Source organism: Balaenoptera acutorostrata, chromosome 1 (genome assembly GCF_949987535.1).
Source record: "Balaenoptera acutorostrata chromosome 1, mBalAcu1.1, whole genome shotgun sequence".
NCBI classification, from domain to species: Eukaryota; Metazoa; Chordata; class Mammalia; order Artiodactyla; family Balaenopteridae; genus Balaenoptera; species Balaenoptera acutorostrata.
Window position 1 is genome coordinate 17006606 of NC_080064.1, and position 24907 is coordinate 17031512.

The window sequence follows — 24907 nt, forward strand, 5'->3', positions numbered from 1 at the left end:
TCTGTGATGATACCTAACTAGTAGGGACCCCAGGTGACTGGCAGAAAGAAACCTGAGGTCTCTCTGAAGGAGGTGGCTTCATCCCAGCCCTAAGTGAATCCCCGTAAAAAATTTTCCAGGGACTTCCCTGGCGGTCCAGTGGTTAAGACTCTGCACTTCCACTGCAGGGGACATGGGTTCGATCCCTGGTGAGGGAACAAGATCCCACATGCCATGCAGTGCGGCAAAAATAAAAAATAAAAATTTTCCAGAGATAACCAGGTACGGAAGACATGGCAACATTAAAATAACCAAATCAGACAGCAAAAATAAACCTGAATAATATTCCACCAATGTCAGTCATGGATTATAAAACTGGGCTTTCTATGTTTAGAGAAATGAGAAACTTGAAAATATATGCAAGTGACAGGGAACTATAAAAAGTGATGTAAATCTGAATTAGAGGAATTAGGAGTGTAAATAGATGAACTGATCCAGTTAAAAGATCAAAACTGTCAGATTGGATTTTCTCATATAAATTTGAAATTCTCCAAAATAAAAAGGTTAAGAAGACAGACAGACACACCTGTGGTGTTTTTCTCCAGTGATCAATGGCCCAGATGAAGGAGCAGAGGAGGCAGATTAAGATTTAATGATGGGTTAGATTTCGTCTGGCTATATCCCAGGAGGCAAAAGGGTAAACTAAACTATAACGTTTAGGGGTACAAGCTTACACGGTAAAACGCTAAAGCAAAAAAATAAAAAAGTGATTGCCATATAAGTCAGATTACTGGCTATATTTCAGGAGGAAGGAGATTGCAACTGGGAGGGGCACACAGGAATCTTTGGAGTAATGGGAATGTTTTCTTTCTTGACCTGGGTGGTACTCATGAAGATATTCACTTTGTGATAATTCTCTGAGCCATACATTTTTGTATTTTAACTTCGATGAATGTGTTACATTTTATAATTTTAAGAGGAAAAATAGGATGGAATAAGATGTATGAAACTTAAACTATGGAAGAACAAGGTAGCTTATGACCCTCAGAAGGGCTGAGGCAGAGTGAAAGACAAAATCACTTAAGGAGAGAAGTTGTTAATGAGGTCAGTTGAAGACTGTCTACAACAGTGATACTTAGTAGTATTCCCTAAATTATTAATGAAGACAATAAACCACAGAAGTATTAGCAGTAACTGTGACTCTATTACCAATAGACATCACGGTTTTCATTATCACATTACCATTGTTGCAGATAACCTGATTTTATACTTATCAATTTATTATACTCATCAACTTAAGAATTAACAGTGGTTTTGACCACTGGAACCTGTTCTTTGGTTTGCACCTATATTACTGTATTACAAATTTGTCTCAGTATTTTGATAACTACATTTAAATGTAATTGGTTTCTGGGACTTCCCTGGCAGTCCAGTGGTTAAGACTTCGCCTTCCAATGCAGTGGGTGCGGGTGCGGGTTCGATCCTTGGTGGGGAGCTAAGACCCCGCGTGCCTCGTGGCCAAGGAACCAAAACATAAAACAGAAGCAATATTGTAACAAATTCAATAAAGACTTCAAAAATGATCCACATCAACAAAAATCTTTAAATGTAATTGGTTTCTTCTAAAATTCTATGAATTTTATTCAGACTCTTAAAATGGTCTACAGGGGTATTAAAATCCCCAAGAAATATGGCAGGAGTTGAGTTAGAGGGTAAGCTGCTAAATGTTCAAGGTATGAGAATCCCTCTGTCTACATATCTCTGTGTATCTGCAGGTTCGCTAAAGAAGCAAATGAATTCTCCTTTCAAAAACAGATCATCTTTTAGATCTATCTTTTCCACTTTGTATGGATATGTGTGTGTAGACACATATGAATAAGAATTTAGGAAAATATAAATACTGGTTATCTGGGTGATAGAATTACAAGTGGCTCTTATTTATAACTCTTCTTTATGCTTTCTGAATTTTCCTAATTATCTAGAATGAACCTTGTGCAATTATAACAAGTTAATTTGTTTCTAGTATTCTACCTATATGAGGTAATACATTTGTATAACAAACATTACAAAAGGGTGTGAACAGGTCTATAACTACAAACTACTGGATTAATTTTACCAGTCATAGCTAACAATTCTAAAATAAGAATTTTTATTTCACTAATTAAAAATTACTTAGTAATCCAACATACTAAAATTATATATACAGCTTTTTTGACCTATTATGGTCAAAGGTTTTCTTTACAGTATAAATTGGACAAATATATAATAAATTGAATAACAATAAGAACTATTCAAAATCATACACTGGAGTCAAGGAAAAGAATAATTTGGGAATTCCCTGGTGGTCCAGGGTTAGGACTGGATGCTTTCACTGCAGTGGCCTGGGGTTCAATCCCTGGTCGGGGAACTAAGATCCTACAAGCCACACAGCGCAGCCAAAAAAAAAAAAAAAAAAAAGGAAAGGAATACTTTTACATCTCCTAAGTTTCTGACCCTGAGAAACCACTAAGCCATCAGGCTTCTCTAATTTCAAATAATTACCTAAACAAGGAGGCAGGAAGCAAACTACTACGTAAAGTGAACTACTGCTAAGTTTATTCATTCAGCCAAATATAATAGTAACAAAGGCCAGCAGCAACATCTACAATAGTTTCCTTCTTCCACAGGTGTAAATTTTAAACTCCAGTACTGATTAGAGAGCACCATACATTTTAAGGCTTAAATATTTATCACATCACTTCCCCCAAACTCCCCAATCATTTCTGTTGAAGGTTTTATTTTATGGCTTGCTTCTATTTATAAGCTGCCACCAGAACCTTTTTACGGAGACAGAGTTTATGATATAATTTCTGTATTAAAAATTTCACAAACATTAAGGTCAATCTTAAAAGAGAAGCAAAATGGTCTGTCCAGTAAGGGCAGGAGAAACAAAGGGCAAGATGTTTCTTCTCTCTAACAAGAATCATTCTGTTTGGTAAGATGAAGACTACCAAAAGAAAAAAAAGAGTAAGTTATTAGTGACTCTGTCATAACATCCTACAACTTATCAGTGGTCATATATATAATTATAGCATAAATATTAGAAATAGGCCATCTAATGTTTTTGATAAAATGTTTTTTAAAAACGTGAATGGAGGCAGCTTGGAGACCCTTAATTTTACGAGGAATTACAGATACGGTATTGAGGCTAAGGTAACAAGCCTTGAGTACAGGAACAGCGAAGTATTTTTCATTTTTTATTCTTTTATACCATTAATTATATACTGGGTTGACCAAAAAGTTTGTTCGGGTTTTTCCGTGAACGAACATTTTGGCCAACCCCAATATACATCCATGAACCATCTAATCTTTGTTATGTACTCACTCAGAGAAAATGAAAGTAACATATCGGCTCACCTAAAATGCCTTTGTTCTCAAAGATTAGCAAATAAAATTTAGCAGTAAAATGCTACTCTGTACTCAACACAAGTAGATCACAAGTTCGTCTCTGAGCATTATAATTATCACTGCTTGGTAAAAATATTACCTTTGTGTTCCACATAAGGCTCCATATCCAAAATTTCTGAGAAGCCAATGTAGGTATTCAGTTTTTTCTTATGTCCAGTTTGCCTAACCAAGAAGAAAGCTAATTATATTTATATTTAAAACAACCATAAAACAATGTATAAGCTCTACTGGTATTTTAATAAACTGGATAGCAGCTAGGTAGATTTCATTTAGCAATCTTGCTCAAAACATAATACTGTTTTAGAATTGGGCAATAAATAATCAACAACCTAAAAGGTATGAATTTAAAGTGCTAATTCCAAACAGTACATTTCCAGAAGTTTTAATTTTATTACAAAGGAAACCATACATGTTCCTGCTTTACAGAAGAAATGCACATGTGAAAAAGAAATTGCCTGCTCTATCTCCATGGGAATGGGGGATGTACTGTAGTGAGTAGAAAATTTACTCAAGTCCTTATACAATAATACAGAATGTCAAGGAAATTCAGTTCCTACCTAAATGTCTGCTTTTCCTTGGCAGTTTTTAATAATTTTTCAGAATAAAAAATAAGGATTCTCTATTTTTCTAGTTCTTAATTATGACAGGCTGTAACTTTCATCCCCAAATCTTGAGTTTCAAATTATAAGCATTTTACTATCTTATCTATGGTAAAATCTGTACATACTAGTCCACAGTGAGCAACAAACACTACGACATGCACATATTTACCTGTCAAAGACAAAACGCATTAGCTGTAAGTTCAGAGTACAAGGAAGACTAAGGAGTCGGATCTTCCTTGTTGCATTCTGTTTGCTTTGACAGTTTTCACAAAAGTATCGATTGTCTCCTTCTAATTTTTCTTCCTGATCAGGAATAAGACACATTAGTTTAAAAAAAAGAAAAGATTTTTTTCAAGTGATCAACCCTACGATGCACATTATAATTTCATTTTAGTTAATAGCTTCTATTCAAGCTCTTTAAGATCAAGTTATTATAAATAACGAAGGACACATAAGATTGTATTAGCTTAGCAGTGACATTAATTTGTATACAATGATTTAAAACTGATGTTTCTCTTTCCAAAATGTATGATTTTAAAGTACTTGGCTTTAGATCTTTTCTCCTGATAATCCCAATTCTGGGAACTGTAAGGAAGTAGGTTTAAAAAAGAAATCATAAGGGGCTTCCCTGGTGGCGCAGTGGTTAAGAATCCGCCGGCCAATGCAGGGGACACGGGTTCGAGCCCTGGTCTGGGAAGATCCCACATGCCTTCGAGCAACTAAGCCCGTGCGCCACAACTACTGAGCCTGCACGCTAGAACCCGCGAGCCACAACTACTGAAGCCTGTGCACCTAGAGCCTGTGCTCTGCAACAAGAGAAGCCACCGCAATAAGAAGCTCGTGCCCACGCACCGCAACAAAGAGTAGCCCCCGCTCACCGCAACTAGAGAAAGCCCGCGCGCAGCAACGAAGACCCAACGCAGCCATAAATAAATAAATAAATAAATAAATAAATAAATAAATAAATAAAATTAAAAAAAGAAATCATAGGTACTTTGATGCAGCAAAATTAATTTTAAAACAGTGAAAATGGGCGGAAACTACATATGGGCAATGAATATGAAATTATATATACAAATTTCAAACACACACACACACACAGTTAAAGTTACTGAACCACATTCATGACGCAAAACTAAGAGTGCAGAAAAACACAATGTTAGAGCTAATGGTGGTTTCTTTTTAAATTTTTTCTTTATGTTTCTTTTTTTTTTTTATGCTGACTTTCTGCACAAAGTGTAAAGGGTTTTTTTTATTATGTGTAACATAGGCAAAATTATTTAAGTCAATAAATTTTTAAGGAATTTCACATGTTCTGATTCTTTCCACTGTCAATCACCTTAGTGATTATTTTAGTGATAATCTCCAAAGTCATAATCTTTAAGATAAGATAGCCCTTTCAAAAAGAAGTTTTGCTCAATCCACAGCTGTCATGTCAGTCAGTCCACAATTCTTTTAGTTGGGCTTCTTTGATCTCCAATGGAATACAGACACATTTCAAAATTCCCCACCTGTAACCTTTGGGATCCAGTTTCCTCAAGCAATTTACTGTAAGACCATGTTTAGGGTCAGGAGATGGATCTGCCTGGTTCTGAATTTGACACTCTCTAAAATTGTATTAAGTTCAAATCATACTCATTCCTAAGCTATCACACCCTACAACAGTACAGATCGTTGGGATATGCCAATACCTAAGATAAAAAAAAGTTTGACTGTTAGGTTTTTCACAGTTTACTTGGCAGCTACTGTCTTATAGTTAGTTCTTTCCACAGATATAACAGGTAGTTCTATGAGTAAAGGAAACCACACAGTTACTCTATGAGGCGTTTCCAATGCTGTAGGTATACAGAAAAGGCTCCATCGGGATAGACCTCAACTTCCTTTATGTTTCCATAACAGCTTTTTGGTACAGATTACACTACAAGACAATAAATACAGTAATACAATACTAGTACCACCACTTTATTCATTTGATCCAGGAAGCCACACTCGCCTATTTACTCAACTCACATCCCCCTCAGCATCTTTGACTAGCTGCTCCCCTGTCTCTCTGATCTCTTAATGTTTGAATGTCCCAGGGTTCAGTCCTTGGTCTTCATCCCTCTCATGCCCTTGGTGATTTGATCAAGCCCTGACTTCTCCCCTGAACTACACCTATCAAATCTAACATGCTCCACTGCAAATTCCTAATTCCTCTGCCAAACCTGCTCTTCCCACACTCCTTCACATCTTAGTTATGCCAACTTTATTCTTCCAGTTGCTCAGGACAAAACCTTAGTAATCCCTGACTCCTCTTTTTCTCCATATCCAATCTACAATTTTATCAGCTCTACTTTGAAATATCCAAACACTGCTTATCACCTCTCCAGCTAACCCTTGGTCCTAGCCACCATCAACTCCTTCTGTCTGCCCTTGCCCCACCATCAGCCTATTCTCAAGACAGCAACCAGAGTTATCCTGTTGAAACAGATTACATCACTCCTATGCATACAGCCCTACATGGTATCTCATCTCACTCAGAGTCAGATTTCCAACAAAGGTCTACCAGGCCCTGTCTGATATGGTCCTTAGTTACCTCCACAATGTCATCGTCTATCAGCCTCCCTATGTTTCAACCACACTGACCTCCCTGCTATTCCTCAAACCACCAGGCACATTCTTGTCTCATGCGCTACACTTGCTATTTCATCTGCCCCAGACACTCTTTTCCCCAATTCTTGGATGACTCACTACTCCACCTTCAATCACACTCCACGTTCTCCATGCCCCTTCCCTGCTTTAGTTTTCTCCACAGCCCTTATTACAGTTGACACACTAGATGTTTTACTTCCATTTATTTTATTGTCCGTCACTGGTCCCCATACCACTATCACTATAAGCTTCTTAAAGGCAAAAATGTCTGTTTTGTTCCATATGGTTATTCCCAACAGCTGAAACACTGCCTGAACCCAGTAAGCACTCAATATTTAGCTGAATGAACCCAATAAATGAGAACTTCAAGCATGCTAATGGTTGTGCTAAAGGAGGAGGAAAAGTACAAAAATATTTTAAGAAAGGAAGCTATATAATAAGCTCACCTATCAATACCATGCTATGTGTCTGTTCCTACATGATAACAAAGGCTGCCTCTTAGCAACTTTTCCACTCCGAGCAAAGGGGAACCATTTCCCTGTCTCTGCATAAATCTAAATATACAAAGAGGGACTTCCCAGGCTGTCCAGTGGTTAAGGATCCGCGCTCCCAATGCACGGTGCACGGGTTCAATCCCTGGTTGGGGAACTAAGATCCCGCATGCCGCCTGGTGTGGCCGAAATAAACACACACACACACACACAGATATGGAGTGGAGAGGCTGAAGAATGGCCATATTTGATGTAAAAAAATATGTGCATTCAACACTTTCTAGTTCTCATTAAATGAAAAAGTAAATTAACCTTATGGTAACATCACTTACATTTTCTTACTCTGTTACACCCCAATCACACGAGTTTTTGCACATACATAACTCTACATATAAAACAAACTGAAACAGTCAAAAATTATTTTAAATGCAGCCTACTTCAATACTTTATAATTTACAAAGTTTCTTCTACATCATTAAACAGAGACACTCATATGTAGAAAAAGTTGAAATGATGAATTTATTCATAAAATCAAAGACATTCAGAATAGTGTTAATGAGCAGAAACAACATATACGCCAAAATCTGAATACCTTCAAAAATTCTGAGATACAATCTGTTAACTGTTTGTGGCCTTGGATATTTAACTCCAGTTCATAAAACTTTGATAAAAGCTTAGATTCTCTGCCACACTGATTGCACCTATAATAAAGCAGAGTGGTAAAATTAAGATCAGAGTGGGAAAAGCAATAACGTTCTACTGTACTACATCCTGGGAATACACAAAGAAGCATTTATTACCTTAATTCTGTTATAGAAATTATCTACACTATGTATATTCAAAAAATAAAAACAAAGTGATTGATGAGGCCATGCATTTTATGCTTAGGAAGAAGTTTAAGAGTTGTTTTACTTTTAGTACTCCAGCAGGCTCCAGTCTCACGCTTTCAGCCCAGACCACAGCCATGAAATAAACAGCAAGAGCTCAACCAGAAACAGTTCCCAACACCTGGATGGGTTCAACTGCAATTATCTAGTCAGTTGTTTACATGTTCCCATGGAAACGTATTACTATAAATACTTTAGGTCCCATGATAGGCCACTAAATCCATAACCTGGAACTGAACTAGAAGACACAGAAGCAACCGCCTTAGAATAAAATGTATGATGAAAAAGTGGAAACACACTTACACAGTTACATAAGCATATTCCCCACAGAACTGCTGTTGCACAATGTTCCTCACATCGGGATTCTTTTGTTTAGACAAAGTATCTTCCAAAAGAGACATAAAGAGCTTTGAAAATTCTTGGGCATCCTACAATACAGGTTTGGGTTAATAAAAAGAAAAAAAAATCATACTTTGCTTTTCAAGTTCTGTTACAAACAGTAATAAGTAAAATAATCCAGAAACTATCTGTACTTTGAACTTAGCATTTTGGAACAAGGACTAGAGCTATGCTGGATCAGTTTGTGCCCACATATGGATTTTCAGAAATGAGATCAAGGAAAATGTATAATATACTGAACAGTAAATAAAATAGAAAAAAATTAATTTTTAAAAATTTCTTCATTTCTTTCGATAAAGGTTGTAAGGAATGCTTTTTATATTTAAAAAAAATAAAAGGTTCTTACCTGCTGCTGCCCTGTGTCCAAGCCCAAAGCTTTAACAAATCCCGATGGATCAATGTATCGCCTATTACTGTTTTGCAACAAGGCAAATAAGTACTGGAGATGCTCACAAATTGTTTGAGGCTCATAATCTATTAAAGAAATGTTTGTTCTTTTAAAAACTGCTACTTTTTAAAAATATGTACTCCTCTTCACATGAGAACATAATTATAATTAAACACCCTTATATCCAAACTATAATAATGTTTTATTATAGTTTTAAAACTTTAAAAGAAATCAGTAATCACATCTTTTGGAAGTCATGAGGCAGCCATGGTTGTCTATATGCATCCCCTAAAGGCAAGAGGCTATACATATGTTACAACAACAATAGCAATCATGACTATGGCTTCTAGAGTGTCAAATCACACCGAAACATCCAATCCAGTAATAAAAACCATACACTGTATTTACTATTTGCATTAAATGGCCAAAATCTTTAATATAATCTCATTAATGTGAACTTGCCACAAACAGAGCAAATGACAGCAATCTCAAGCACACTGATTCAAACTTGAATGAACAATATAACAATTTACTGTTAAAAATCTTAAAATTTAGTTTCAAGTTTTAATGAGTTCGGAGAAGGTATGCAAATAGGAAGCATGAATCTCAAGAGCCCTAAAAGATTTGTGTATTCTCTTCTGTGCCAGTTATCGATTAATTGATTAATTGCCTCTCGGCTCCAAATCCACCCTTTCTTTGCTTGCTCTGCAAAGATTCCTCCTTTGCCAGCTAGTGTAAAGTTGAGTCTTGTCAGTAGAGGGCGCTCCAGGGTTCCACTGTGAGTCTCACCAGGCTCCGTGGGCTCCCTCAGCCAGCAGTGGCCAGCAGCTTCTCCCCGCACCTCCTCTGGTAGCTTCAGTAGGATGCCTCTTGTGAGGCATTTCCTCCTGAATGACCACCCTGTGAATGACCTCCTGGACACTCTCTGCAAGAGATTCCAAGGCCCAGTACCTCCCTGAGGACAGTTTCCAGCAAGAAAACCCACTGAGGCATCTCAGCACCTTCTTGGCCATCCAGCGAGCTCGGGCAGGCAGCGCTTTCTCCAGTGAGGTCTGGATCTCAGGCCTGGTCAGTGGGGGTGTGGGACTCCTCCTTCTGTATTCTTTTTCAGCCCTTGGGGTAGTGGCTGCTCCCCCATCTGCTATATCTGTGTTTTTTCAAGTCCTCTTTAATTCTTACTAACCAATTCCCCTATTACTCTAATTTCCTATTAATAATTTTTTGTCAGTTCAAATCGTCCTGTAATTTGCCTCCTGATTGGTCTGAATGGTTTATCTCTTTACTACCAATTGTGACTCACCAATTGTGAAAAGGAAGTCAATAGTTCATTTGTAAAATAAAGATAAAAATCTTACTTCCTGGGGTGCAGGGGCTTTACAGGATGTTAAAAGCCCTTCAGGTAAGTTTGTATCTACTCCAACTTTCTTATTTTACAGGTTAGATACTACATGAGATCTTAAATAACTTAGCCTCTGCTGGTTTTCCTATCTGTAAAATAAGGGAGTAGTGGAACTGGGACTAGAACTCAAGTCCCATCATTTCCAACACAAACCCTTCTCACTACACTGCACTGTGTCCGCTAATAGCACCAGAAATGCACACTCTTATCCGAGAACAAGGTTAAGGACTTTGGTGAAATGGTAAAATCTAAGTGTTTAGAAATTTAAAAACAAAAACAAAAAAAACCACATCTCTTGAAGATACATATTAAAACCACAATACCCGAGAGATTAACCAAGATGGCGGAGTAGAAGGACGTGCTCTCACTCCCTCTTGCGAGAGCACCAGAATCACAACTGGCTGCTGGACAATCATTGACAGAAAGACCCTGGACTTCACCAAGGAGGACACCCCACGTCCAAGGACAGAGGAGAAGCCACAGTGAGACGGTAGGAGGGGCGCAATCAGAGTAAAATCAAATCCCATAACTGCTGGGTGGGTGACTCACAGACTGGCGAACACTTATACCACAGAAGTCCACCCACTGGAGTGAAGGTTCTGAGCCCCACCTCAGGCTTCCCAACCTGGGGGTCCGGCAAAGGGAGGAAGAATTCCTAGAGAATCAGACTTTGAAGTCTAGTGGGAATTGATTGCAGGACTGTGACAGGACTGGGGGAAACAGAGACCCCACTCTTGGAGGGCACACACAAAGTAATGTGTGCATCGGGACCCAGGGGAAGGAGCAGTGACCCTGGGGGAGACTGAACCAGACGTACCTGCTGGTGTTGGGGGGTCTCCTGCAGAGGCGAGTGGTGGCTCTGTTTCACCGTGGGGATAAGGACACTGGCAGCAGAGGTCCTGGGAAGTTCTCCTTGGCGTGAGCCCTCCCAGAGTCTGCCATTAACCCCACCAAAGAGCACGGGTAGGCTCCAGTGTTGGGTTGCCTCAGGCAAAACAACCAACAGGGAGGGAACCCAGCCCCACCCATCAACAGTCAAGTGGATTAAGGTTTTACTGAGCTCTGACCGCCACAGCAACAGTCAGCTCTACCCACCACCAGAGCCTCCCATCAAGCCTCTTAGATAGCCTCAACCACCAGAGGGCAGACAACAGAAGCAAGAAAAACTACAATCCTGCAGCCTGTGGACCAAAAACCACAGTTACAGAAAGACAGAGAAGATGAAAAGGCAGAGGGCTATGTACCAGATGAAGGAACAAGAAAAAACCCCAGAAAAACAACTAAATGAAGTGGAGATAGGCAACCTTCCAGAAAAAGAATTCAGAATAATGATAGTGAAGATGATCCAGGACCTCGGAATAAGAATGGAGGCAAAGATTGAGAAGATGCAAGAAATGATTAACAAAGACCTAGAAGAATTAAAGAACAAACAAACAGAGATGACCAATACAATAACTGAAATGAAAACTACACTAGAAGGAATCAATAGCAGAATAACTGAGGCAGAAGAACGGATAAGTGACCTGGAAGACAGAATGGTGGAATTCACTGCAGCGGAACAGACTAAAGAAAAAAGAATAAAAAGAAATGAAGACAGCCTAAGAGACCTCTGGGACAACATTAAACGCAACAACATTCGCATTATAGGGGTCCCAGAAGGAGAAGAGAGAGAGAAAGGACCAGAGAAAATATTTGAAGAGATTATAATCGAAAACTTCCCTAACATGGGAAAGGAAATAGCCACCCAAGTCCAGGAAGCGCAGAGAGTCCCATACAGAATAAACCCAAGGAGAAACACGCCGAGACACATAGTAATCAAAGTGGCAAAAATTAAAGACAAAGAAAAATTATTGAAAGCAGCAAGGGAAAAACGACAAATAACATACAAGGGAACCCCCATAAGGTTAACAGCTGATTTCTCAGCAGAAACTCTGCAAGCCAGAAGGGAGTGGCATGAAATACTTAAAGTGATGAAAGGGAAGAACCTACAACCAAGATTACTCTACCCAGCAAGGATCTCATTTAGATTTGATGGAGAAATCAAAAGCTTTACAGACAAGCAAAAGCTAAGAGAATTCAGCACCACCAAACCAGCTCTACAACAAATGCTAAAGGAACTTCTCTAAGTGGGAAACACAAGAGAAGAAAAGGACCTACAAAAACAAACCCAAAACAATTAAGAAAATGGTCATAGGAACATACATATCGATAATTACCTTAAACGTGAATGGATTAAATGCCCCAACCAAAAGACATAGACTGGCTGAATGGATACAAAAACAAGACCCATATATATGCTGTCTACAAGAGACCCACTTCAGACCTAGGGACACATACACACTGAAAGTGAGGGGATGGAAAAAGATATTCCATGCAAATGGAAATCAAAAGAAAGCTGGAGTAGCTATACTCATATCAGATAAAATAGACTTTAAAATAAAGAATGTTACAAGAGACAAGGAAGGACACTACATAATGATCCAGGGATCAATCCAAGAAGAAGATATAACAATTATAAATATATATGCACCCAACATAGGAGCACCTCAATACATAAGGCAACTGCTAACAGCTATAAAAGAGGAAATCGACAGTAACACAATAATAGTGGGGGACTTTAACACCTCACTTACACCAATGGACAGATCATCCAAAATGAAAATAAATAAGGAAACAGAAGCTTTAAATGACACAATAGACCAGATAGATTTAATTGATATATATAGGACATTCCATCCAAAAACGGCAGATTACACGTTCTTCTCAAGTGCACACGGAACATTCTCCAGGATAGATCACATCTTGGGTCACAAATCAAGCCTCAGTAAATTTAAGAAAATTGAAATCATATCAAGCATCTTTTCTGACCACAACGCTATGAGATTAGAAATGAATTACAGGGAAAAAAACGTAAAAAAGACAAACACATGGAGGCTAAACAATACGTTACTAAATAACCAAGAGATCACTGAAGAAATCAAACAGGAAATAAAAAAATACCTAGAGACAAATGACAATGAAAACACGACGACCCAAAACCTATGGGATGCAGCAAAAGCGGTTCTAAGAGGGAAGTTTATAGCTATACAAGCCTACCTAAAGAAACAAGAAAAATCTCAAGTAAACAATCTAACTTTACACCTAAAGAAACTAGAGAAAGAAGAACAAACAAAACCCAAAGTTAGCAGAAGGAAAGAAATCATAAAGATCAGAGCAGAAATAAATGAAATAGAAACAAAGAAAACAATAGCAAAGATCAATAAAACTAAAAGTTGGTTCTTTGAGAAGATAAACAAAATTGATAAGCCATTAGCCAGACTCATCAAGAAAAAGAGGGAGAGGACTCAAATCAATAAAATCAGAAATGAAAAAGGAGAAGTTACAACAGACACCGCAGAAATACAAAACATCCTAAGAGACTACTACAAGCAACTCTATGCCCATAAAATGGACAACCTGGAAGAAATGGACAAATTCTTAGAAAGGTATAACCTTCCAAGACTGAATCAGGAAGAAACAGAAAATATCAACAGACCAATCACAAGTAATGAAATTGAAACTGTGATTAAAAATCTTCCAACAAACAAAAGTCCAGGACCAGATGGCTTCACAGGTGAATTCTATCAAACATTTAGAGAAGAGCTAACACCCATCCTTCTCAAACTCTTCCAAAAAATTGCAGAGGAAGGAACTCTCCCAAACTCATTCTATGAGGCCACCATCACCCTGATACCAAAACCAGACAAAGACACTACAAAAAAAGAAAATTACAGACCAATATCACTGATGAATATAGATGCAAAAATCCTCAACAAAATACTAGCAAACAGAATCCAACAACACATTAAAAGGATCATACACCACGATCAAGTGGGATTTATCCCAGGGATGCAAGGATTCTTCAACATACGCAAATCAATCAATGTGATACACCATATTAACAAATTGAAGAATAAAAACCATATGATCATCTCAATAGATGCAGAAAAAGCTTTTGACAAAATTCAACACCCATTTATGATAAAAACTCTCCAGAAAGTGGGCATAGAGGGAACCTACCTCAACATAATAAAGGCCATATATGACAAACCCACAGCAAACATCATTCTCAATGGTGAAAAACTGAAAGCATTTCCTCTAAGATCAGGAACGAGACAAGGATGTCCACTCTCACCACTATTATTCAACATAGTTCTGGAAGTCCTAGCCACGGCAATCAGAGAAGAAAAAGAAATAAAAGGAATACAAATTGGAAAAGAAGAAGTAAAACTGTCACTGTTTGCGGATGACATGATACTATACATAGAGAATCCTAAAACTGCCACCAGAAAACTGCTAGAGCTAATTAATGAATATGGTAAAGTTGCAGGTTACAAAATTAATGCACAGAAATCTCTTGCATTCCTATACACTAATGATGAAAAATCTGAAAGAGAAATTATGGAAACACTCCCATTTACCATTGCAACAAAAAGAATAAAATACCTAGGAATAAACCTACCTAAGGAGACAAAAGACCTGTATGCAGAAAACTATAAGACACTGATGAAAGAAATTAAAGATGATACCAACAGATGGAGAGATATACCATGTTCTTGGATTGGAAGAATCAACATTTTGAAAATGAGTATACTACCCAAAGCAATCTACAGATTCAATGCAATCCCTATCAAATTACCAATGGCATTTTTTACGGAGCTAGAACAAATCATCTTAAAATTTGTATGGAGACACAAAAGACCCCGAATAGCCAAAGCAGTCTTGAGGCAAAAAAATGGAGCTGGAGGAATCAGACTCCCTGACTTCAGACTATACTACAAAGCTACAGTAATCAAGACAATATGGTACTGGCACAAAAACAGAAACATAGATCAATGGAACAAGATAGAAAGCCCAGAGATTAACCCATGCACCTATGGTCAACTAATCTATGACAAAGGAGGCAAAGATATACAATGGAGAAAAGACAGTCTCTTCAATAAGTGGTGCTGGGAAAACTGGACAGCCACATGTAAAAGAATGAAATTAGAATACTCCCTAACACCATACACAAAAATAAACTCAAAATGGATTAGAGACCTAAATATAAGACTGGACACTATAAAACTCTTAGAGGAAAACATAGGAAGAACACTCTTTGACATAAATCACAGCAAGATCTTTTTTGATCCACCTCCTAGAGTAATGGAAATAAAAACAAAAATAAACAAGTGGGACCTAATGAAACTTCAAAGCTTTTGCACAGCAAAGGAAACCATAAACAAGACGAAAAGACAACCCTCAGAATGGGAGAAAATATTTGCAAATGAATCAACGGACAAAGGATTAATCTCCAAAATATATAAACAGCTCATTCAGCTCAATATCAAAGAAACAAACACCCCAATCCAAAAATGGGCAGAAGACCTAAATAGACATTTCTCCAAAGAAGACATACAGACGGCCACGAAGCACATGAAAAGATGCTCAACATCACTAATTATTAGAGAAATGCAAATCAAAACTACAATGAGGTATCACCTCACTCCTGTTAGAATGGGCATCATCAGAAAATCTACAAACAACAAATGCTGGAGAGGGTGTGGAGAAAAGGGAACCCTCTTGCACTGTTGGTGGGAATGTAAATTGATACAGCCACTATGGAGAACAATATGGAGGTTCCTTAAAAAACTAAAAATAGAATTACCATATGACCCAGCAATCCCACTACTGGGCATATACCCAGAGAAAACCGTAATTCAAAAAGACACGTGCACCCGAATGTTCATTGCAGCACTATTTACAATAGCCAGGTCATGGAAGCAACCTAAATGCCCATCAACAGACGAATGGAGGGCTTCCCTGGTGGCGCAGTGGTTGAGAGTCTGCCTGCTGATGCAGGGGACACGGGTTCGAGCCCTGGTCTGGGAGGATCCCACATGCCGCGGAGCAGCTGGGCCCGTGAGCCACAACTACTGAGCCTGCGCGTCTGGAGCCTGTGCCCCGCAACGGGAGGGGCCGCGATAGTGAAAGGCCCGCGCACCGCGATGAAGAGCGGTCCCCGCACCGCGATGAAGAGTGGCCCCCACTTGCCACAACTAGAGAAAGCCCTCGCACGAACCGAAGACCCAACACAGCCAAAAATAAATAAATAAATAAATAAAGTAGCTATAAAATTAAAAAAAAAAAAAAAACAGACGAATGGATAAAGAAGTTGTGGTACATATATACGATGGAATATTATTCAGCCATAAAAAGGAACGAAATTGAGTCATTTGTTGAGAAGTGGATGGATCTAGAGACTGTCATACAGAGTGAAGTAAGTCAGAAAGAGAAAAACAAATATCGTATGTTAATGCATGTATGTGGAACGTAGAAAAATGGTACAGATGAGCCAGTTTGCAGGGCAGAAGTTGAGACACAGATGTAGAGAATGGACATACGGACACCAAGGGGGGAAAACTGCGATGAGGTGGGGATGGTGATGTGCTGAATTGGGCGATTGGGATTGACATGTATACACTGATGTGTATAAAACTGATGCCTAATAAGAACCTGCAGTATAAAAAAACAAACAAAACAACTAATACTAAACTTTCATTGGGTTATTTGTATGGAAATATGTTAATATAAATGTTTCAGACATTACATGAAATTTCTAAAAATCTTATATTTGTATTTGTATGGAAATATGTATGGAAATATGTTAATATAAATGTTTCAGACATTACATGAAATTTCTAAAAATCTTATATTTGTATTTGTATGGAAATATGTATGGAAATATGTTAATATAAATGTTTCAGACATTACATGAAATTTCTAAAAATCTTATATTTGTATTTGTATGGAAATATGTATGGAAATATGTTAATATAAATGTTTCAGACATTACATGAAATTTCTAAAAATCTTATATTTGTATTTGTATGGAAATATGTATGGAAATATGTTAATATAAATGTTTCAGACATTACATGAAATTTCTAAAAATCTTATATTTGTATTTGTATGGAAATATGTATGGAAATATGTTAATATAAATGTTTCAGACATTACAGGAAACGTCTAAAAATCTTATATGTTCTGGTTTAATGTTATAAGTAATAATCCTAGTTATTACTTTAAAATGTATATCTCAGAAATAACTAATTTTCTTGTCAACTGCATTATTATGAACTTTCATCAAATCTTTAACCATGGTCATTTTTAAGTCTTTTGTCATTTACAGACAGTTCTGGGTGTACTCTGATGATTTTGCAAATATGTTCCTATAAAAGAGTTTCATCTTCAAGAAATTCATGGAAAAGACTCTGATAAGTACAGGTTTCTGGTAACTGACTGTACTGCTGAACTGAATGAATAAGCATTTTCAGAACTCTAATGAAAAACTGATGAACTCATAAAAGTGCTAACAAAAGATCAAGATGAAAAAAAAGAAATTAATTACATGGGACTGAGTGAACTGATGAGGATGAGTATAATTTTTGTGACTTTCTGTCTGAATTAAAAACAAAAAATCCCACAAGGACTCAGAGGAAAAGAATATACAAATCAATTTTCACTGCAAAGTAAAGGAGCTGTTACAGTGGAGGATTACTGGACTGAATGTCAATATTATGACATAGTATAAGTGTGTTTCATGTTTGGTAAAAAAAAAACAAAAACAAAAACAAAAACAAAAAAAAACCACAATACCCAAAGGCGGCCATGGTACATCATTTTACAAAATAGACATTTAGTTTCCACTTGTTATTTAGCTATCTTCTCATTGGTAAATTTATTCTTCAGCAAAAACAATGCTAAAATTAAAAATGATCCATTTTCTATTACTCATCCTTCACATACACTAATTCTTTAAATATCAATACCTTCTATACTATTAATCTAGATTTAAATATTCAGAACTATAGGAATAAAGCTTTGGGGAAACAAACTTAAGAATTTTTAAGCACTGTTTTGTACTGTTAACAAGGACCAAAAGCATTACCATTATCTAAAGAGCAGCAAGAAGGAAGATGTGGGGCTTAGGAACCCTATCTTTTCTCTCTCAGAGCCAAAGACATGAGCTGTGTGCCCAAATCAGATCACATAAAAGACAGCACAGGATTTACAAATGAGAACAAGAGTCAAAGGTTCCCAACCTGGAGCTCCTAGACCTGTGTAATCTTATACTCACTTCCCTCTATCCCCCAGCTTTGAGAAGAAGAAAAAGCTGGTCATTCCATGGAAGTTCCATCTCAAAGAGAATAATCTCTAAATAGAAATATCAATTAGGAATAACAATCCACATATTATGCATAAAAAAACTAAATAATTCCACTAGAACAGTCTGAAGCTGATTTCTAAATGTGCAATGAGTGTAGTCGCATATTAGTAGCTTGCTTTGCCAAGGGTGGTTAATTTAATCTTAATTTTAGAGGATATTTTGTAAGTCAGCCTATTTGGGAATCAAGACAAAAGGCTGTGGGTACACTGAAGTATTTATTAAGTCTCTCAAACTAGGTAAAAGAGTAACCTTGTCTGCTTTACTGACTGATTTCTCTCAATCACTAGAACTTAATGGACTGCAATCACAGTGTACTACAGAGGGAAATTGTAGTTGAAGTTTCCTCTATATGGTTGGTTCAAAGTGGTCTAGCTAGCAATAAGCTCAGCAGTAAGCCCTCCCCATACCCATTCCCCACTCACCTTTCTCTTCTTGGATACCATCTCCCATCATGTAGTCACTACAGGTGCTTGGACATAAGTAGAGCGCCTGCCGAAGCTCCAGGTTAAGAAACCACACTTGAAGAAATGTGTTTACATAACAAGTAGCTCCAAGGTTAGTGAGGCCCACAAATGAGTTCTACAAAAACACAAAATTTACAATTATAAAACCAGTTTCCCCTTAAATAAAAAAATTATGAGAAGTATTTTTTTTTAATTTGATTAAAAATGTGTTAAACTGCCTCAACCACTAAACCCTGTGAGCCTCTCTCAGGAAAGGTTAGGGCATAATTATCATGAAAGCCCCATTTGGGTTGACTATGGGAGTGGGAAAGACTTAGGACAGCATCTCTAGTCTTCTCCAGCCACTTAAATCTAAGCTTAGAGAACAGTTGGCTCTAGGAAACATCAATTTTAAACACGTGTACATAGGTTTTTCATTTGCTATATTCCTAAGAGCCCAGCATTCAGTAGAATGACAAAGTGAAACTTCCAGAAAAGTTCCTTTTTATCCTATAGATCTGGGAGATGGGGGGATAGAGGGAGTTAGTTGCAATTTTTTCCAAAGATAAGGCTGAGAATTCCTGAACTTACAAAGAATCATTCTTTTTAAGAGAGAAAATACCTATACAGGTGACTATTTTGTAAACGCCAGGCTTTATCGTTAGAAAGTATTAATGTGTATTACCATAAAAAAAAAAAAAGGTAAAACTTCTGTTGTATGTATAATATGTAAAAATACAAGCCCGGGGCTTCCCTGGTGGCACAGTGGTTGGGAATCCGCCTGCCAATGCAGGGGACACGGGTTCGAGCCCTGGTCCGGGAAGATCCCACATGCCGTGGAGCAACTAAGCCCATGAGCCACAAACTACTGAACCCGCGTGCCTAGAGCCCGTGCTCCGCAACAGGAGAGGCCGCCACAATGAGAAGCCCGCGCACCACAACAAAAAGAGTGGCCCCCGCTCACTGCAACTGGAGAAAGCCCGCGTGCAGCAGTGAAGACCCAATGCAGCCAAAAATAATAAATAAATTAAAAAAAAAAAAAATACAAGCCCAAGAAAGCAAAGTAATATCATTATGGGAGCTTGTTCCCTGGATTTACCACCTCCTTTAAAGAGACTTAAAAAGAGCTCAAAATAAAACATGCTACGTTAAAGCAAACACAGAATCAGCACTGAACTAAAACTATTAGTTAAAGGCTTACTGGATTACATAGCTACCTGTTTTAAAGCATACCATTAAGAACTGTTCCAATTCAAGTGGTTTAGAGTCTTAAATTCCACTACTGATCTTAGAGCTGCTTAGGTTACCTGAAATCAGTAATGGTTTCTGATCATAGGCACAATATAAAACACACAAGAATGCCATATAGAAATCTCTTAAAAAATGATGGCTTACCTTTTTTCTCCTCTCACAGTTGGGGTCGTCAATGTTATGAAAACTATTTTCATCTATTTCTCCTAACCAAATGTGCTCACCAATCCCAACCAAGCAATTCGGATTTCCTTTGCAGTTTCGTCTATGAAAAAATATTGTATGATTAAAAAATACCATAGTTCCATGGTAAGAAATATGCAAATTAAAACTATAATGATACCATTTTTAAAATTCTATTTCTCATCTATAAGATTAGCAAAACTGAGAAAGCATAATACCACACCCAGTCTGTGAGGCTGTGGGGAAACAGAACTCATCTACTGCTGATGAGAATGCCAGCTGGTAGGACTCGTACAGAAGGGAATTTTGCAACTGCTAACAAATCTACATACACACCTACTTTCTGACCTATCCATTTCACTTCTAAGAATTCATCCTGAAGATGGACCTCCAACAGTGCAAAAACACATACACTAGGTTATTCATTACAGCATTGTTTGTGATTGCAAAATACTGGAAACAACCCAAATGACCAAACATAGGGAATATGGTACATCCACACAATGGAGTACCACACAACTGTGACAGGAAAAACACATGACGATCTCTGTGAACTGATGTAATTTCTAGAATACATTAATGAGCAAAAAGCAAAGTGCAAAAGAGTTATCTATAGCATGTCATTTTTTGTGTTAAGAAAGATGGGGAAATAAAATATACATGTATCTGCTCATTTGAGCAAAAAGAAAAACACAAATGTATATATGCATGTGTATAACTGAATCACTTTGCTGTACAGTAATTAACACAACATTGTAAATCAACAATACTTCAATAAAAAAATAACAGTATAAAAAAAAGAAAAACACCAAAAGGATAAATCAGAGACTAGTGAAACTGGTTACCTGTAGAACATGAGTAGGATTAAGATTTTTTTAAAAAAAGAAGCGTTGGACATTTTCCTGAATATACCATTCCATACATTGCTGAATTTGGGGGCCATGTGAATGTTACACACAAATTAGTAAGGATGGAGGGAACCCTAAAGTCAACACAAACAATAACATATTTCAACTGAGTAACATACACTGAAAGGAAGAGGGTGGGGCACTGACCCAAGTAACTTGGTCATTAGCAAGTTTATTAGTGTCAGGATAAAGACATAAGGAACAAACAACAAACTTATTTAATAGCTTCCTTTTCAAAGATACATGGGTTAACAATTCTGAAACTTTCTGTGCATTCTGCAATTGAACAAATAAGTACATGTATACTGGGGATGAAGGGAGTCAAGTTTTGGAGAGGAAAGTTACAAATAAGGGAAGAAGAATAAAACCAACCCTGCAGTATTGATTAGGAATAACAGGTGTTAAATCAAAATCCACAGGGTCTTAATATATACAGACAGGTAGATTAGTGTTGCCAGATAAAATACAGGACAGAAGTTATTTGAATTTCAGATAAACGACATATTTATATTTTAAAAAGTATTTGTTGTCTATCTGAAATTTAGATTTAATTGGGCAGCCTAAACGAGACAGCTTTTTTGTCAGCCGAGGGCCTAAAAGCAGTAACATGAACACACCCAGCAAGCAGATCTTGATTTATAAATACTCCCCACTCGAAGAACCCAGAGCTCCTGGGAGAAATGGCCGATTTGAAGCCTGGGCAAGATAAACATGGACATATTGCTGTGCCCCCAAAATAAGGATGTACTCAAAGAATGAGGGGGACATGTTAAAAGGAAGAGCTTGGATGGGGCTCCCAGTACCCAAATCTGGAACAATCTGAGCAACAAAATAATGATCGGATTACAACCTGCTCAATAATGTAGGAATCCATAGTAAGGTGGGTGGATGGATGGATGGATGAGAAATCTCCTCCTTAAAGAAGAAAGCCAACTATCAATGTGGAAGAAAGGACAGAATTAGAAATTCACCATTTGGCATCCATCAGATTAATAAAGAAGTCATGCAAGGATTGTCAATGGATGCCAGTGTAGGAAAGTTTGAGTAACAGAATATCTACATAGTCTCAAAGTATCTCAGCACAAGTTGTTTATTAATTACAAAAGGAAATATAGTAACTTTCAGTGGAGAAACCTGGCAGATACCACCTAACCAAAGGATCAAAGTTTAAGTAGCCAGTAATGGGTCTAATTAACTGTATGCCCCTCCTGGTGTGATGCACTAAGAGCACAACATCACTTCTGTGGTTTTCCTACCAAAGTGAATAACCTAAACCTAATTATAAGCCAACACCAGACAAATCCAAGTTGAGAAGCTTTCTGCAAAGTAAGTGTCTTATACTTTTCAAAAACCTCCATATAGATATGGGGATATGTGTATATGTATAGCTGATTCACTTTGTTATAAAGCAGAAACTAACACATCATTGTAAAGCAATTATACTCCAATAAAGATGTTAAAAAAAAAAACCCTCCATATGATGAAATACAAAGAAAGGCTGAGTAATTATCCAAATTAAAGGAGACTTAAGATACACAACTGACTGCAACAAAGGAGCCTAGATTTTCTTTTGCTATGAAGGAGTATATTAAATCAGTATGTTCTGAATATTTCAGAAGGTTACCCACTAAAGTTTTATTGACAGCAGTAAAAGATTGGAAACACTATAAATGCCCATCAATAGGAATCTGCTAAATAATATAGCCAGGCAATGGAAACCACTGTAATTAGGAAAAAAAGATAAGGAGAAACTGTTATGTTGTGGTATGTAACAATATCATTAGTTGAAAAAAGCAAGGAACAAAGCAGTGTTTAAAAATGAGTGTGGGGGGGACTTCCCTGGTGGCGCAGTGGTTAAGAATCCACCTGCCAAGGCAGGGGACACGGGTTCGAACCCTGGTCCGGGAAGATCCTACATGCCGCGGAGCAACTAAGCCCCGTGCGCCACAACTGCTGAGCCTACACTCTAGAGCCCGCAAGCCACAACCACTGAGCCCATGAGCCACAACTACTGAAGCCCGCGTGCCTAGAGCCTGTGGTCCGCAACAAGAGAAGCCACTGCAATGAGAAGCCCGCGCACTGCAACGAAGAGGAGCCCCTGCTCGCCGCAACTAGAGAAAGCCCGCACACAGCAAAGAAGACCCAACGCAGACAGAAACAAATAAAATTAAATCTTTAAAAATTAAAAAAAGGGTGTGAAGGGGACTTCCCTGGTGGTCCAGTGGCTAAGACCCTGTGCTCCCAATGCAGGGGGCGCGGGTTTGATCCCTGGTCAGGGAACTAAGATCCCATACCGCATGCCAGTGGTGTGGCCAAAAAAAAAGTGTGTGTGTGTGGGGGGGGGGGTATGACAGACCTGTCTGTTTAGATAAAAAGACGCACTATAATCTGGGAACAACCATCTTTGAGGAGGTTTACCTCTACCTGCTGGCTGCAAAAACTAACAATAAATTAGTTTTATTGCTATGCTCCCCCATCACCTTTCATATCTTTCAGATATATATCATCTATGCTCCCCCATCACCTTTTATATCTTTCAGATTTAGAACTCTGGGAAGTACTACATATTCGAGAAATAAGTAAATAATTGTTCTTAATATTCCACTTAAACACACTGTCTTCTTGGTTTTAAAAAATAAAAATGAAAACAAGTTTGGCCAACTTAAGAGCAGTTTGTCAGGATTATGTCAAAGCCAGGTTGGAAAGTAACTTACTAAGGAAATAAAAGTACAACGGATCCATGGCGGGGGCGGGGGAGGATCTAAAAGGAGTTATTTTTTGTACCTATAACTCACCTCTAATGGTAAAGGACTACTGCAAGGGAATTACAATAAGTAAAAAAAATCTCTCCTTTTAAACAAAAGTCATTTTTCTCTTCTACCAAGAGAAGATATAAAGAAACAAGCAAACAAACCTGATTCAGAGACAGGGGAAAGTAACCTAAAATCTTTCCTTGGAATAGGGGCAAGGACTTACCAGGCAGATTCTTTTTAAAATAAATAAATAAATAAATAAATAAATAAATAAATAGGGCTTCCCTGGTGGCGCAGTGGTTGAGAATCTGCCTGCCAATGCAGGGGACACGGGTTCGAGCCCTGGTCTGGGAAGATCCCACATGCCGCGGAGCAACTAGGCCCGTGAGCCACAATTACTGAGCCTGCGCGTCTGGAGCCTGTGCTCCGCAACAAAAGAGGCCGCGATAGTGAGAGGCCTGCGCACCGCGATGAAGAGTGGCCCCCGCTTGCCGCAACTAGAGAAAGCCCTCGCACAGAAATGAAGACCCAACACAGCCAAAAATAAATAAATAAATAAATAATTAAATTAAAAAAAAATAAGGAAGATTCTTTTAAAAAGAAAATTACAGGGAATTCTCTGGCAGTCCAGTGGTTAGGACTCTGCACTTTCGCTGCCAAGAGCCTGGGTTCAGTCCCTGGTCAGGGAGCTGGGATCCGCACCCCACCCCACCCCCAAATTACAACTCACAGCACTGAACTGCAAAGTCTTTAGAACAGGAAAAGTTAGCATCAATAACTAGAGTGAAAATGTTATCTCTAAAACTAAGTAAGTAGGTACTTGCTCTTTCCAATATGCTCTTCAAAGGTATACCAAGTTTGTTTTCTCCTCGTAAATAAGGGAGCAGTAAGTCCTTCA

The 24907-nt window shown here is 37.9% G+C and overlaps 1 protein-coding gene and 1 non-coding gene across 9 annotated transcripts in view; both read right to left on the reverse strand.

Annotated features, from left to right (window-relative positions):
* USP48 (ubiquitin specific peptidase 48) overlaps positions 1 to 24907 on the reverse strand; it is a 74967-nt gene that overhangs the window by 41937 nt on the left and 8123 nt on the right. For 4 of the 8 annotated variants that reach the window (XR_009007950.1, XM_057544808.1, XM_057544804.1 and 1 more), the window contains exons 2-9: positions 20310 to 20430; positions 18894 to 19050; positions 8783 to 8910; positions 8341 to 8465; positions 7743 to 7851; positions 4198 to 4331; positions 3506 to 3588; positions 1371 to 1490 (exon numbers count right to left, since the gene is read on the reverse strand). Coding sequence is in view for 7 of the 8 variants with exons in the window: in XM_057544804.1 (XP_057400787.1) it covers positions 1371 to 1490; positions 3506 to 3588; positions 4198 to 4331; positions 7743 to 7851; positions 8341 to 8465; positions 8783 to 8910; positions 18894 to 19050; positions 20310 to 20430 (977 nt within the window). In the remaining variant the exon portion in view is untranslated. The remainder of the gene's footprint in view (positions 1 to 1370; positions 1491 to 3505; positions 3589 to 4197; positions 4332 to 7742; positions 7852 to 8340; positions 8466 to 8782; positions 8911 to 18893; positions 19051 to 20309; positions 20431 to 24907) is intronic. The other 4 variants (XM_057544807.1, XM_057544806.1, XM_057544805.1 and 1 more) reach the window with 1 other exon arrangement.
* LOC114236836 (small nucleolar RNA SNORA18) lies at positions 5772 to 5905 on the reverse strand. Its single transcript, XR_003622693.1, has one exon. It is a non-coding gene; the product is annotated as a small nucleolar RNA SNORA18 (small nucleolar RNA).